This window comes from Pelodiscus sinensis, chromosome 5 (genome assembly GCF_052426305.1).
Source record: "Pelodiscus sinensis isolate ZL-2025 chromosome 5, ASM5242630v1, whole genome shotgun sequence".
Lineage (NCBI taxonomy): Eukaryota > Metazoa > Chordata > Testudines > Trionychidae > Pelodiscus > Pelodiscus sinensis.
In genome coordinates this window covers 126,707,681-126,721,942 of record NC_143056.1, presented here as the reverse complement: position 1 = coordinate 126,721,942, position 14,262 = coordinate 126,707,681, and the positions used below count along the sequence as shown (strand labels likewise).

At 47.2% G+C, this 14,262-nt stretch overlaps 1 protein-coding gene across 10 annotated transcripts in view; it reads right to left on the bottom strand.

Annotated features, from left to right (window-relative positions):
* The window catches only part of DAGLA (diacylglycerol lipase alpha), a 169,882-nt gene that overhangs the window by 41,914 nt on the left and 113,706 nt on the right, over nt 1–14,262 (bottom strand). For 9 of the 10 annotated variants that reach the window (XR_012903704.2, XM_075928466.2, XM_075928456.2 and 6 more), the window contains 4 exons: nt 11,000–11,087; nt 7,425–7,559; nt 2,906–2,983; nt 617–741 (listed from right to left, as the gene is read on the bottom strand). Coding sequence is in view for 9 of the 10 variants with exons in the window: in XM_075928466.2 (XP_075784581.1) it covers nt 617–741; nt 2,906–2,983; nt 7,425–7,559; nt 11,000–11,087 (426 nt within the window). In the remaining variant the exon portion in view is untranslated. The remainder of the gene's footprint in view (nt 1–616; nt 742–2,905; nt 2,984–7,424; nt 7,560–10,999; nt 11,088–14,262) is intronic. The other variant, XM_075928464.2, reaches the window with a different exon arrangement.

Below are 14,262 nucleotides of genomic sequence, written 5' to 3'. Positions count from 1 at the left end.
AGACTACACATGAGGTTGTCAGCCCACCCTTCGCCCCTCCAAAAAAGAAGCAATGAGAAAGTTCCAAGCAACTAAAACTGGAAAATGTTGCAAATGAAAGTGCCACCTCACTTTAACTACAGTGCTGTTACCTGGAGGTGACTGCGCTACTCCTAGCATTGGAAATAAATCCCAGAAAGCAAGGAGCACTGATCCTGCCCAAGCCTCATTGACACCAAATGTCAGCTGCTTGCATTTCTGTGCTTCCCAGAGCTATAGGACGGCAATTCTGCCTCAGTGGATATCGTCTTAGCCAATTCCCCATGCTGGCGATATGAAGCACACAGGTTTGGCAAGGTCTTTAGTATGTCAGAGAGAGCACGCAGACACACAGAATGGGGAATTAAATAGGGAGGACAGATAAACAGTGGGGAGCAAGGGACCAAAAAGAATGGGAAAGAATGGTGAAAGTGAGAAGAAGAGAAGGACTGGAGACTGAGAGAAGGAAAAGAGCAATAAGGAGGAGATGCATAAAGAAAAGGAAAAAGAAGGGAAAAACGAGAAAGGGAGAGAGGAGGCAAAACGGGGAGTGAGAAAGAAAGTGAAGGCAGAGGGAGAACCAGGAATGGCCACTCACGAGCAGGATCTGGCCAGGCGACAGAGTCCACAGGTGGGTTTCCTCATCAGGTACATGGGCCAGCCATAGGCAGCTAAGGCAAACAGCATATAATAACAGACCTCTTTGTACCGCAGCATCTCTTGCTGAAAGAGACAAGAGAGATTAAGTGCCTTTCATATTCTCTTGGTGGTGTGCGCCTCACCTTGACTCCCTTTTCCAGTGCTCTCCCCACCAAGAGCTCCCGATTATGTGTTAGAGACATGCATCCATGTTTCCTTTTGAGCTCTCTATTTTATGTTAGCCCTCCCCGACACATCATCAGTAGCTTTGTGGCGAGCACGGTGGTAATCCTGGGTCAAACCCGTCACTGGAGTAAATCAACTGGGCTACCCAAATTAACTCCAGCTGAGGCTCTCACCCATAAATGTTTAATAAAGTTAAGAATTAGCTCTACAGATATTCCCAAAGCACTTTAGCAAACTATCCAGCCTTTGCAAGGGAAGGGAACCCACAGTGATCTTAGCTCCATGACAGTGGGGGATCGCAATGCCAGTCCCTGTCCACACAAACCCAGAGTACTCTGCACTGTCCTAACTGAGGAGAGAAGACACTAGATTATTATTTGTCAGTAACAGGATCGCTTCAACATATTGTTCCCACAGAGCCACGGATGGTCACAGAGATTCACAGAGATGGAATTGTAGAGCCATGCTTTTAGCCTGGGGCCAGGTGCCTCGGAGCATGTGTGGATCAGGGCCTACCTATGAAGGGAGACACATAGGCAATTCCCCACCTGTCTAAAAAGGGGGGCAGGCTGAAGATACAGTGGAACACAGTGGAATAGAAAGGTCCACAGACAGATCAATTACAGAATCACTTGATCAGAAAAGACCAGGATTGAGTCTTCTGTCTCAGCAATTTTGCTACAATCTAGGGCTGCAATGGCAACATGCCACGAGACCAAAAGCTAAACTGAATTTGTACAAAATGGGACAGCTCTCAGTCAATTTCACCTTCAATAACTGCAGCCTGCAGAGACTACTGACTCCACCATGCAATGCTCATCTTGATGTCAGTGGCCTTTTGTTCAAATCAAGATAAAACCCATCATGATCTATACTGGCAGCACTTCCGCATGAAACTCCTGCATTAATACCCTGTCTGTGTCACTGACTCCTCACTAGTGGCCTTGGACAAGTCACTTAATTGTTCTTTCTCCTCCATGTGGAATTGTATCATCGTATACTTCATAGGGACATGGTGAGGATAATGCTTTAAAGTTTTGAAAGATCCAGGCAAAAGCTTTAAGCATTGCTACTATCATCTGCAGCAGAAGAACAAACTTGAAGCATGGGCCTGGTATAAGACCTGAAGCCTGAATCAAAGTGAGCAAGAGTTATACTATTAGTAACAGACAGGCCATGTCAAAAGCAAATGTTTGTCTGCAATTCAGCGTCCGGGAAAGGAACTCAGCATTGGTGCTGCTAGCACTGCTAAAACACATTCCATCAGGGCTGTACAAAGTTACCCCCACATAACACACGATAAAATAGTTTGACAAAGGTGATGAATAGCGATATTTTGTCTGAATGCTCAGGAGTGGAAGCACAGTAACAGGTGGTAGATGGGAATGCTTTGTCTGAAATATCAGGAGAAAAGTAAAAGGGGAGGTAACAACATGTCATTAACGCCTAAGATGATACCTACGGTGTGTATCATAGATTGTTTGTCTCAGTCTATAAATGTTTACTCCAACATTTATAGACTGAGACAAACTATGATACACACACTTAACTCCTTGTCCAGCCTATGGAGCAGCAGTGAATTCCATGCTACTGAATGAGCCACATTCATTGCACGGGCACACATTCTTAACTTACCTGTAGGCATCTCATCTGGGGAAACTATTACTGTGCTTTGTTTACAATAAACCTGACTCGGGTATCTCCGTATCTTATCTGATTCTGTGGTCATTGGGGACTCTCTCAGAGTGTGCTGTGTTGTCTACTTGCGCAAAGCCAGCGCGACCTAGAGGAAGCACGCGAACATACATGCAGCCGAATGGTTATCACCACTGACAGAGCAAGAGACCAGTCAGGACACCACGCCAGTGCCTTCTGACTACTACATCATCATCTAACAGTATTGTTCATCTTTAATTTCCTCGATTATGTGAGACAAAGAAATAAATGAAATAGCAAGCACCAACTGAGAGAGAAAGGGACAGGAACTATGAAAAGACAGTCAGTTTGTTGTTTGTTTTACAGCTCTGCACAGAGCCGGTGAGTTCATGGGCTGGTGACTTACCGAGTTTTTCAGATCCAGGTACTTAGTGTTCCTAGTCACTGGCATTCCAGACAGAAAGGCCAAGATGTCATTGTTTGCCTGTAAATCACACAGACATTGGGATGAGTTCCCTCCAGCACAAAGACAGAATGGCTATGCATAAGAGAAGGCAAGTTCCCATTGTTCTGTGCCAACACAACTTGCAGAAGTTGAGATATTTTCCTTACCATCTAGTCAGTTCTCTGAGCTCATTTCTGTTCCAATTCCCACCCCGTCTGATCTCTGTTATCCTGATTTTGAATCTCTCAGACATGCCCAAAAAGAGACCTCAATAGGTCATCTAGTCCAGAAACCGTCAGTGAGGCAGGATTAAGTATTATCTAGAGCAGGGGTGAGAAATAATTTTTTTGCCAAGGACCACTTCAGAAATTTTTGAAATAGCCCCAGGCTGCATCGGAAGGGGCGGAGCCTCAAGCAGAAAGGGCGGGGCCAAGATACTTCCCTGCTTCCCCACTCATAGACCATGACTGGTCTGGGGGTGGTGGAGCACATGAAGTCTTTGCTCCCCCCACCACCCTGCCTGAGGTTCCCTTTAGGCCAGCCGTGGCCAACCCGCGGCTCACGAGCTACACACGGCTCTTCCCCCAAAAAAGTACAGCTTGTGAAGCCGCTCCTGAACCCCCCCCAACAGCCCCCGGCCCCCTCCCAGGTCGGCGATTCAAAATGGCGCCCAAGATGGCAGCTGTCGATGGGAGCCTCATGTGGTCAAAAAGCCTAAGCTTTCTTGCTCCTTAAAAGGGCAGCCTCATTTTTGGGGGGAGAGGGGAGGAAGGGGGGGGGTTGCTTGATGATTCTGGTGTGGCTCTTCGCATTTTTTCCACTGCTGTTTCAGCTCTCTTTGGGTATGTCTACACTACAACGTTAATTTGAACTAACTTAGTTCGAATTAGTTAATTCGAACTAAGCTAATTTGAACTAACGGATCCAGACTAAAAAACTAGTTCGAATTAGCGTTTTGCTAATTCGAACTAGCATGTCCACATTAAATGGACCCTGAACCGGGCTGAAGGATGGCTGGAAGCAGTGCCAGCAGGGCATCAGAGAAGAACTTAGAGCGTGGAGATGCTTTCTCAGGCTAGCCGAGGGCTGTGCTTAAAGGGTCCCGACCCCCACCCCGGACAGACAGTTCTCAGGGGTGCCCCGCTTGCAAAGCAGTCCTGGCTTGGAGTGCCCTGACTACCCACACTGGGCACATCACACCACTCGGCCATCAGCCTGGCCGCACTTGCCGCAGGCTGCCATCTGGGGAGAGGGGGCAATTGGGGGGCTGCAGGAGAGCTTCCACCCCCAGAAGCCCGCAGAGCCAGCCCAGTCCTCCCCATCGGGGGCTCGTGCCCCATTCCTCCCTCACCTCCTTCTACTTACCCTTCCCTAGCCCCTCTTCCTGATGTACAAAATAAAGATAACGTGTCTTCCAAAATGGAATCTGTCTTTATTGAACAAAACTGGGGGAGACTAGGAAAAGGAGGTGGGAGAGGGGAAGAGAGAGGCTGGGAGAGAGGAGGGCAACTAAAATGATCAGGGGTTGGGAACAGGTCCCATATGAAGAGAGGCTAAAGAGACTGGGACTTTTCAGCTTAGAAAAGAGGAGACAGAGGGGGGACAGGATAGAGGTCTCTAAAAGCATGAGTGGGGTGGAGAGGGTGCATACAGGAAAGTTCTTCATTAGTTCCCATAAAGAAGGACTAGAGGACACCAAAGGAAAGGAATGGGTAGCAGGCTTCAAACTAGTAACAGAAAGTTGTTCTTCACAAAGCAAAGAGTCAACCTGTGGAACTCCTTGCTGCAGGAGGCTGTGAAGGCTAGAACTAGAACAGAGTTTAAAGGGACGTGAGATCAAGTCATGGAGGTTGGGTCCATGGAGTGCTATTAGCCAGGGGGTAGGAGTGGTGTCCCTGCCCAAGGTTTGTGGAAGGCTGGAGAGGGATGGCACAAGACAAATGGCTTGGTCACTGTCTTCGGTCCATCCCCTCCAGGGTCCCTAGGGTTGGCCGCTGTCGGCAGACAGGCTACTGGGCTAGATGGACCTTTGGTCTGACCCAGGACGGCCATTGTAAGCTCAGGGCTCAGGGTCGGGGGTCTCACTGGACCCCCTTGATTCTCTTGCACACCTGCTCCTGGGTGGCCAGGCTGGCAGCTCTCCTGCCCTAGACGGCCACTTTCCTGTGCCTAGTGCGGAGATCGTGGACGAGGTCCACGATGTCTGCACTAGCCCAGGCGGGTGCCCGCCTCTTCCGGTCCCGGGCAAGCTCCCAGGAGCCGCCAGCCTGGTCCCGGGAAGAGGGGGAGGGCTTGGGGGCATCGGGTGGGTGGCTCGATCCGTGCCAGGTGCAAGGTCTGCTGGCTGGGTGCTGGCAGGCTTGCACCTGGCACGGGCACCATAGCCAGCCCGTGCCCCTTTAAGGGGTTCGGGGCCAGGAGGGGGGCAGACGAGTTTCCCTGGTGTTGGCCAGAGTGGCCACCAGGGAAACCTGGGGAGGGCTAGCCTCCCACTAGTTCGAATTAAGGGGCTATACACCCCTTAATTCGAACTAGCTAGTTCGAACTAGGCTTAATCCTCGTAAAATGAGGTTTTCCTAGTTCGAACTAAGCGCTCCGTTAGTTCGAATTAAATTCGAACTAACGGAACGCTAGTGTAGCGCCTATGAAAGTTAGTTCGAACTAACATCCGTTAGTTCGAACTAACTTTGTAGTGTAGACATACCCTCTGTTAAATGGGTTGGCCATCCCTGCTCTAGGCGCCCATGCCCCTTGGGTGGGAGGAGACTTTGCGCGCTCTCCCTTCTACCCCGCAGGCCAAGCAGGGCTTAGGGGCGGGGAAACATGCACAGTCTCCTCCCACCCTGCCAGGAGCACACGGTGCTTCTAGGCGCTCCCAAGCGCCGTGCGCGCCTTGCAGTGCAGGGGCAAGTGCAGAGGAAACTTTGCGTGCTCCTCCGCCCTGTCCCCACCCAGCCAGGAGTGCAAGGCGGTTGGAAGTGCCACGCACTCCTAACAGGGCAGAGGAAACTTCATGCACTCCCCCCACCCCCAAACACTGATTGGCCTGGGGGCAGGGGAACAGCAGGGTCTCTAAGGGCTAGATCAATCCGTATGACGGGCCGGATCCAGCCCGCAGAGACCTTTTGTCCACCCCTGATCTAGATGATCCCTGACAGGTGTTTCTCTAACCTTTTCTTTAAAATGAGGGAGATTCCACAAGGTCCCTGGGTAATTAGTTCTAGAGCTTAACTACGCTGACAGAAAGGGTTTCCTAATGTCTAAATTAAATCTTTCTTGATGCAATTTAAGCCCATTACTTCTGGTCCTGTCCTTACTGGTTAAAGAGAACAATTTAGCATACTCTTTTTTATAACAAGTTTTTACATATTTGAAGACTTATGTCCTCCCCCCCCTCAGTCTTCTCTAAACAAATACATTTCTTCAATCTTTCCTTGTAGGTCATATTTTCTAGATCTTGAATCATTTTTGTTGCTCTCCTCTGGACTTCCTTCAATTTGTCCACATCTTTCCCAAAGCGTGTTGCCTAGAACTGGGCCCAGTACTCCAGTAGAATCCTTACCAGTGTTAAGCAGAGAATTACTTGTTCTGCCTTGCTTATAACACTCCTGCTAATACATCCCAGAACAATGTTCACTTTTTTTGCATTGCATTGCGGGCTCATGTTTAATGTATGATCCACTATAAACCCCAGATCCTTTTCTGTAGTACTCCTTCTTAGGCAGTCATTTCCCTTGTTGTATTTGTGCAATTGATTATACTTTCATAAGTATAATAACTTTGCATTTTTCCCAATTGAATTTCACCCTATTTATTTCAGAACATTTCTCCAGTTTGTCAAGATCATTTTGAATTCTGGTCCTGCCCCAAAGTGCTTGTAACCCCTCCCAGTCTGGTGCTGCCCTCAAACTCTATTAGGGCAGGTCTACACAACAGCCTAAGTCGATGTAATTTACATTGCTCTGGGGTATGAAAAAGTCCTAACCCCACAAGACTTGTCCATAAAAGTGCTATGACAGTGGAAGATGCTGTCCTGATGAAAGAACTTCCACTTCTTGTCAAGGTGGAGAAATTATGCCAATGGGAGAGCACTTTCTTGTCTGCACAGCGCATCTTCATCTGACGCACTACAGTGGTACAGCTGCACTGATATAGAGCCGCAGTGTAGATTTGCCCACGTGTACTTTCCAAATCATTTATGAAGATATTGAACAGAACCCGAGCCAAAACCAGGACCAATCCTTGTATGGAAAGCATTTCAGGAGCCACAGATAAAGGTGCTGCAGAAGAACTAAGTATTATTAATTTTGATTTACCCAGAGAGTGGTAACAACCCAACATACAACTGAAACCAAGTGAGCAGAGACATGGGGTTCTCACACTGAGGCAGGTAAAAGGAACAGGTGGAAATGAGCAAGATACACACAGTGTCAAAGCCTCCACTGGGACAGTGCAACCCTAAAGCACTCCAAGCACTCACCTCGTCTAGCACTGCGTTGCGCTTTGCCCTCTGCCGCTGACGCAGGAGGACCAGGCCCGCAATGATGTCAGATGGAACTATGTCAAGGTCTCGGAAAAACTCAGCAAAAAGGTAAGCGATTTCAGAGTACGCATCCTGAAGAATCCAGACAGAGGGGAGGATTAAGGAAGAGGAAAGGAGAATGAGTGGGACTCGGTATGGTAGGAATGGCTTCATTCTCAGGGCGCTCTTTAGAAAACATTCTCCAGGGGACCTCATGGGAAAAAGTCTCTGGTCTAATTATTATTAATATGTATTATTCATATTTCTGAACCATCTCAAGGCCTCACTTGACATCAGAGCTATGCTGTGCCAGGAGCTGTACATATGAATATTAAGAGACAGTCCCTACACTGAAAATAGACAAGACAGACCAAAAGGAAAAGAAGGAAGCATTATTTGCCCCATTTTACAGATGAGGAACTGTGGCACAGAGAAAGTGTGTGTCCCAGGCCAGTGCCTTAACCTCAGGCCAGCCATCTTCTTTATCACGGATTTAATCTGAAAAATTCATTTTAGTAAAAATATCCCCCATATTTCTCCTACCATTCTCTAGCTTGTAGTCCTGTGATCATCTCTACTAAATTGAAGCCAGACAGACTCCCAATCCTTTCTGTCCCCTACTGTGAAAAACGGGGGAGATAGCTGTATTATTTTAATAACTGTTATCCGATTTCCATCATGTTCATTTCAATGAGTTAAGTAAATGCTGGGTAGTTTTATAGATCTGCAGGCAGACAGACAATGGTTCTTGGTATCCCCCGTTAACCAGTACTTGAGGGGACAATACAGATGCCAAGCCCTTTAAGGCTACCTCAGTCTATGCCGAGGCCCCCATTCTGCACTGACACTGGAGAACTAAGGACTTTGGAGCTGTTAAAAGCGGAGCCCTTGACAAAGCATGGATGAAAGCACTGCAAGGAAGAGAGGACTGAGCAGGAGGATCCCAGAGTTGCTGAAGGACACTACCCAAGGCCCAAGTGACTCTCTGCAGAACTGAGGATCTTGCAAATAGATGATATTTTTGCTCTTCAACCCAACTTCTTTCCAGGCTAAAGAATCCCAGTCTTTCATTCACAGCCCAACTTTTCTCTCAGTACCATTTCTGCACCTTTCCTGAGTCTTTTTTCTGATATGAGGAGGCCAAAATTGCAAGTTGTAATTTGTGCAGATGTGCCATTGATTTATAGACTAAGAAAAATATATAAGAGCATGAGCTTTCATAAGTAAAACCCACTTCATCAGATGAGTGGGTTTTACCCATGAAAGCCCATGATCCTGTATATTTGTGTGTTTGGCTCTAAGGTGCCACAGGACTACTCACTGTTTTTAAAGTTACAGACTAACATGGCTACTCCTCTGAGACACTGATTTATAGAATGCTCTGAGAGCTTTTCCATACTGTTCTCTCTTTCTATCTAATGCAACCAAAAATCTTTCCTGACTTTTGGCCACGGTTGTGTTGAGTTGTCCTTGATAACTTCAAGATCTTTGCCTACAGGTTATAGCTAATTTAGAACCCCTCCGTGTGTGCAAGTAATTTAAACTGTTCATTGCAATGTGTATTAGCTTGGCTTTATCATCTATGACTTTCATCTGCCTTCGAAACAATTCCCTTGTTCTGTCTGGTCCTTCAGGAGTTCCTCACAAATGCTCCATAGTTTTAACTAACCTAATTATTACTATATCCTCGGCAAAACACTGTTCACTTCTACAGCAGACCATTAATAAATCCAGTAATCACCAAATCTAGCACATGAATCTGCTCCCAGTGAAGTCAATACAAAAGCCTCCGCTGACTTCCTTGGGGAGCCAGGATTAAGCCATTAGGCCAGATCTATGGGGGAACTATCTATAGCAGTGGTTTCCAACCTGTGGTCTGCAGATTACTGGAGGCCTGCAGATTATGTCTAAGATTTCCAAAGATGTTCACCTCTCCATTCAAAAAACTGTAGGGATCCACAAATGAGAAAAGGTTGAAAACCACGGATCTACATTATTAAACTTTCCACATTGAGGTCTCCTACTTCAATTTGTAAGCCATCTTAATTTGACACAGATCATGGTATTTAGCAGTAGTTTTAGGCACTCCATCTGCCCAAAAGAGATTTGCCAATTTTAGTGGGTTTGTATTTTCTTATTTTTAAGATGTCTCTCTCTGTCCCCCCTACAGGTGTTTGAAAAGCTCTCACAAACAACTGGGGAAACTGTGTTAATGAAGAGGAAGTGTTAATGAAGAGGAAGCAGTAAAGCTGCCTATACACAAAGTTCCATCAAATGCAGAAAGTAAACACAATAAAAAAGGGTTTTTTCTCTAATCTTCATTTAGAGAAATATTAGGAGATATATGTGAAAAGCTTCATGCAGAAGTGTCCCTAGGAACTAATAAATTTCCCTACCCATAACCTCTTATGAGGGAATTTCTTCAAAGGCCTCTTCAAAGTCTAAATGAACTATATCAAGTATTTCCACCTTAACTATTATTCAGTAAGCCCTTGCAAAGAATCCCAGCAGCTCAGACAGACATGACTTACCGCTGCTCAAGCTGTTTTGGACTCTCCCTCCCAAATTATACTCATCGAGATGTTATGTTATACTAACATTTTGCCAACTGTTGGGCATGGCTCACTCACATGCAGGGCACGAGATGATGGGCAACAACTGGATATTACAACAGTGAACTCCAGATGGGACAGAGCTGTATAAAATAAGAGTATGCCCCCTACGGTTACTCCTGGACCCATGACTATAATTTCCAGGATCAGATGGGTAAAAATGCTATCCACCTTTAAAAGACCATCACCCTCTCTGGGGACTTGTCTTTCAGCATATAATTATAACAGATATACATAGTTCTTCTGTGCCATACAGGGACTGGACTCAGTGACCCAAGTGATCACCTTCCAAACCTATCCTCTAGATTCTCTTATCATTTCTATTCCTGACAATCAGCCAGTCTCATCCAGGAAACCTGCAAGTCAAAGGAGGCTTATACTGTAAGCCAGTGTTTCCACAGAACTGCGGGGTTCCACGAAGTGAAAATAAGGGTTCCGCAAGAAAATTCCATTACAATAACATTTTATGATTAAAAGAAATAATAATGTTTTTAAATATGTGCAATTAAACTAAATGTTGATCTCATGACCTTGTTTAGCATTTGTTTATTACTATCATTACATATTTGTGGTCTACTTTTTCAGCTACATATATAAGACTATTAGGGGTTCCGCAAAATTCTTTCACATTTAGAAGGGTTCTGTAGCCAAATAAAATTGGGAAACACTGCTGTAAGCCTTTGCACCCACCTACTTTGAGAGCAGTTCACTTTGCTGCTCCTAGAGAGGCATTTCCCTTGTATTCCTCTCCCACTACACTTAATGCACCTAAATCCCAACTAGGTAAGAGTGCCACTTCCCTCCTCTCCCTCTTCCCAGCTAGTTGCATGCTCCATCTCAGGGATTCCTAGAGAGCTATTCTTGTGCAAGACGGGCTAGGCCTGAAGTCTGCCCTTTGACACAGAGCTATTTGGTACTTACTGACTGGGAGTCCTTTGTCCGTGTGCAGCAAAGGAAAACTTTGAGTCGGCGAGTCCAGCTGCTAGCTTGTCCCTCTTCAAGGCGGTGCCTGCACCATGGAAACAAAGAATGCATATGCACAAAGGAAAAGCAGTTGCATAGCAGAGGGGCAGGAGCAAATACAACAGCAAAAAGAATACAGAGACAAGCACTAGGACGTAGTGTACAAACCACATAGACTATGTGGTCTGGGATAATATACATACCGGACCAAATTCTCATTTTCACTAAGGCTCCTATACACTGCTCTGGAAATGAGTATCTCGCCCATGCTGTATATAGAGAAACATACACAGAGCATGGGAGATGGTTTATGAGGCAGCATTCTGTGTGTTGAGAGGGAGGGGGAGATATTTGTGAAAAGTTCTGATTTGTCTGATCAGTGCTAAATTCACATACGTGATGACCTTTTCCTGATTAGGATGGCTGTAATGAGGACATTAATGTTCCATGGTCTGCTAGAAGCAGAATGTGCAAGGACATCTCATTCTTTAGAGCTCGGAGAGGAACCTTGAGATATCTGTGTGCAGATCATAAAGATTAGGGTTGGAAGAGACCTCAGGAGGTCATCAGGTCCAACCCCCTGCTCAAAGCAGGACCAACCCCAACTCAATCATCCCAACCAGGGCTTTGTCAAGCCAGGACTTAAAACCCTCTAAGAATGGAGATTCCATCTCCTTCGTAGGCAACAAACTGCAGTGCTTCACCACCCTCCTAGCAAAATAGCTTTTCCTAATATTCAACTCAGATCTTCCCCACTGCAACTTCTTGTTCTGTCATCTGCCCCCACTGAGAACAGCCTGGCTCCATACTCCTTGGACCTGCTATCAAATCCCCCATCATTCTTCTGTTCTGAAGACTAAATAAGATTAGTTTCCTCAGCCTTTGCTCACAAGTCACGTGTCCTAGGCCCCTAATAATTTTCACGGGACAGAGTCCAGCGGAGGGCAATTTTTCCACATCCTTTCTGTAGTGGAGGGCGCAAAACTGGATGCAATATTCCAAATGTGGCCTGTGACAGGGCGGTCCAGCCCTGCACTGACCAAGGGGGGAGCAAATGGGCCTGCTGGACAGGGAAGGCCCCACCCCCGCAGCAGTGCATGCTTCAACTGCGGGCCAGGTACAAAGGCCAGGGAGACAGCTCGGTCGGGGCTGACCTCCGGCGGGGAAGGAGCTCCTACCTGACCACGGATGCCAGAGTCTCTGCTGCTGGAGCAAGAACCGCCGGAACAGCCGCCTAAGCAGCTACAGACCCCGGCCTGAGCGCAACCGCAACGCCGACTATGCCGCACAGCCCACCTATCCGCCGTCGCTGCCCCCACTGCTGCAGTACCAGTTGCCGTGCCTGCCAATGCCGTTGTCACAGCCAGAAACCCGTCTACAGCTGGGGCCTCCATCGGCCATGGGGAAGGGGTAGGAGACAACCCAGAGCAGGGAGCAGGAAAAGCCCCGGCTGGCTTGGCGCGTTTTGGGGCAAACTCCCCGCTGAGCCAGTGGTGGGAACCACCCACCGCTGACAGGGCCCTGGGTGGTGGCCCGGTGGAGAGGGAGGGCTCAGGCCCCCCTACCTCTCCTTCCCAGATCCCAGACAAAGAGTAAATCGGGGGAAAGGACTAGGTCTCTGGGCCTGTGTGGGTAATAGGACTTGGCCTCTGGGCCCGGGTGTAAAGACTCGACCCCAGGGACAAACTGTGCGGGGCTAGGCACCCCGCCACGTGGCCCAACCAGAGCCAAATAGAGAGGAATCATCACTTCCCTCAATCTGCTGGCAATGTTCCTACTAATGCATCCCAATATGCCATTAGCTTTCTTGGCTACAAGGGCACACTGTTGATTCATATCCAGCTTCTCATCTACTGTAATCCCCAGGGATTTTTCTGCGCAACTGCTGCTTAGCCAGTTGGTCCCCAGCCTGTAGCAGTGGTCAGGATTCTTTCATCCTAAGTGCAGGACTCTGCACTTGTCCTTGTTGAACCTCGTTAGATTTCTTTTCACCCAATCCTCCAATTCGTCTAGGTCAGCTTGGCTCCTACCCCTATCCCCCAGAATATCTACCTCGGCCCCTAGCTTAGTGTCATCCACAAACTTGCTGAGGGTGCAAACCAACCCATCATCCAAATCTTTAATGAAGATATTGAACAAAATCATCCCCAGGACCAACCCCGGGACATTCCACTTGATACCAGCTGCCAACTAGACATAGAGCCATTGATCACTACTCACTGAGCCCAACGATCTAGCCAGCTTTCTAACCACTGTATAGTCTATTCATTCCAGACATACTTCTTTAACTTGCTGGCAAGAATACTATGGGAGACCATATCAAAAGCTTTGCTTAAGTCAAGGTATATCATATCCACTGCTTTCCCCATAACCACAGAACCAGTTATCTCATCATACAAGGTAATCAGGTTGGTCAGGCATGACTTGCCCTTAGTGAACTCATGCTGATTGTTACAGATCACCTTCCTCCCCTCCAAGGCTGTGTCTACACTGGCACCCCTTTCCGGAAAAGGGATGCTAATGTAGACTTCGGAATTGCAAATTCCGCGGGGGATTTAAATATCCCCCGCGGCATTTGCCTTTACATGGCTGCCGCTTTTTTCCGGCTTGGGGATAAGCCGTAGAAAAGCAGCAGTCTAGACGTGATTCTCCGGAAAATAAGCCCTTTTCCGGAGGATCTCTTATTCCTACTTTCTTATTCCTACTTTCTTATTCCTACTTTCCGGAGGATCTCTTATTCCATGTAAATGCAAATGCCGCGGGGGATATTTAAATCCCCCGTGGAATTTGCAATTCCGAAGTCTACATTAACATCCCTTTTCCGGAAAGGGGTGCCAATGTAGACACAGCCCAAGTGTTTCAAAATGGATTCCTTGAGAATCTGCTCCATGGTTTTTCCAGGTACTCAGGTGATGCTGACCAATTAGTAATTCCCCAGATCTCCTCCTTCCCTTTAAAGATGGGCACGATATTTCCCTTTTTCCAATTGTTTGAGCCTTCCCCACTCGCCAAGAGTTTTCAAAGATAATGGCCAGTGGCTCCACAATCACATCAGCCAACTCCCTCAGCAGCCTCAGATGCATTAGATCCAGCCTTGTGCGTGTCCAGCTTTTCTAAATAGTCCTTAACCTGTTCTTTCACTACTGAGGGCTGCTCACCTCCTTCCCAGAATGTGCAGCCCAGTGTAGCAGTCTGGGAGCTGATCTTGTCTGTGAAGACAG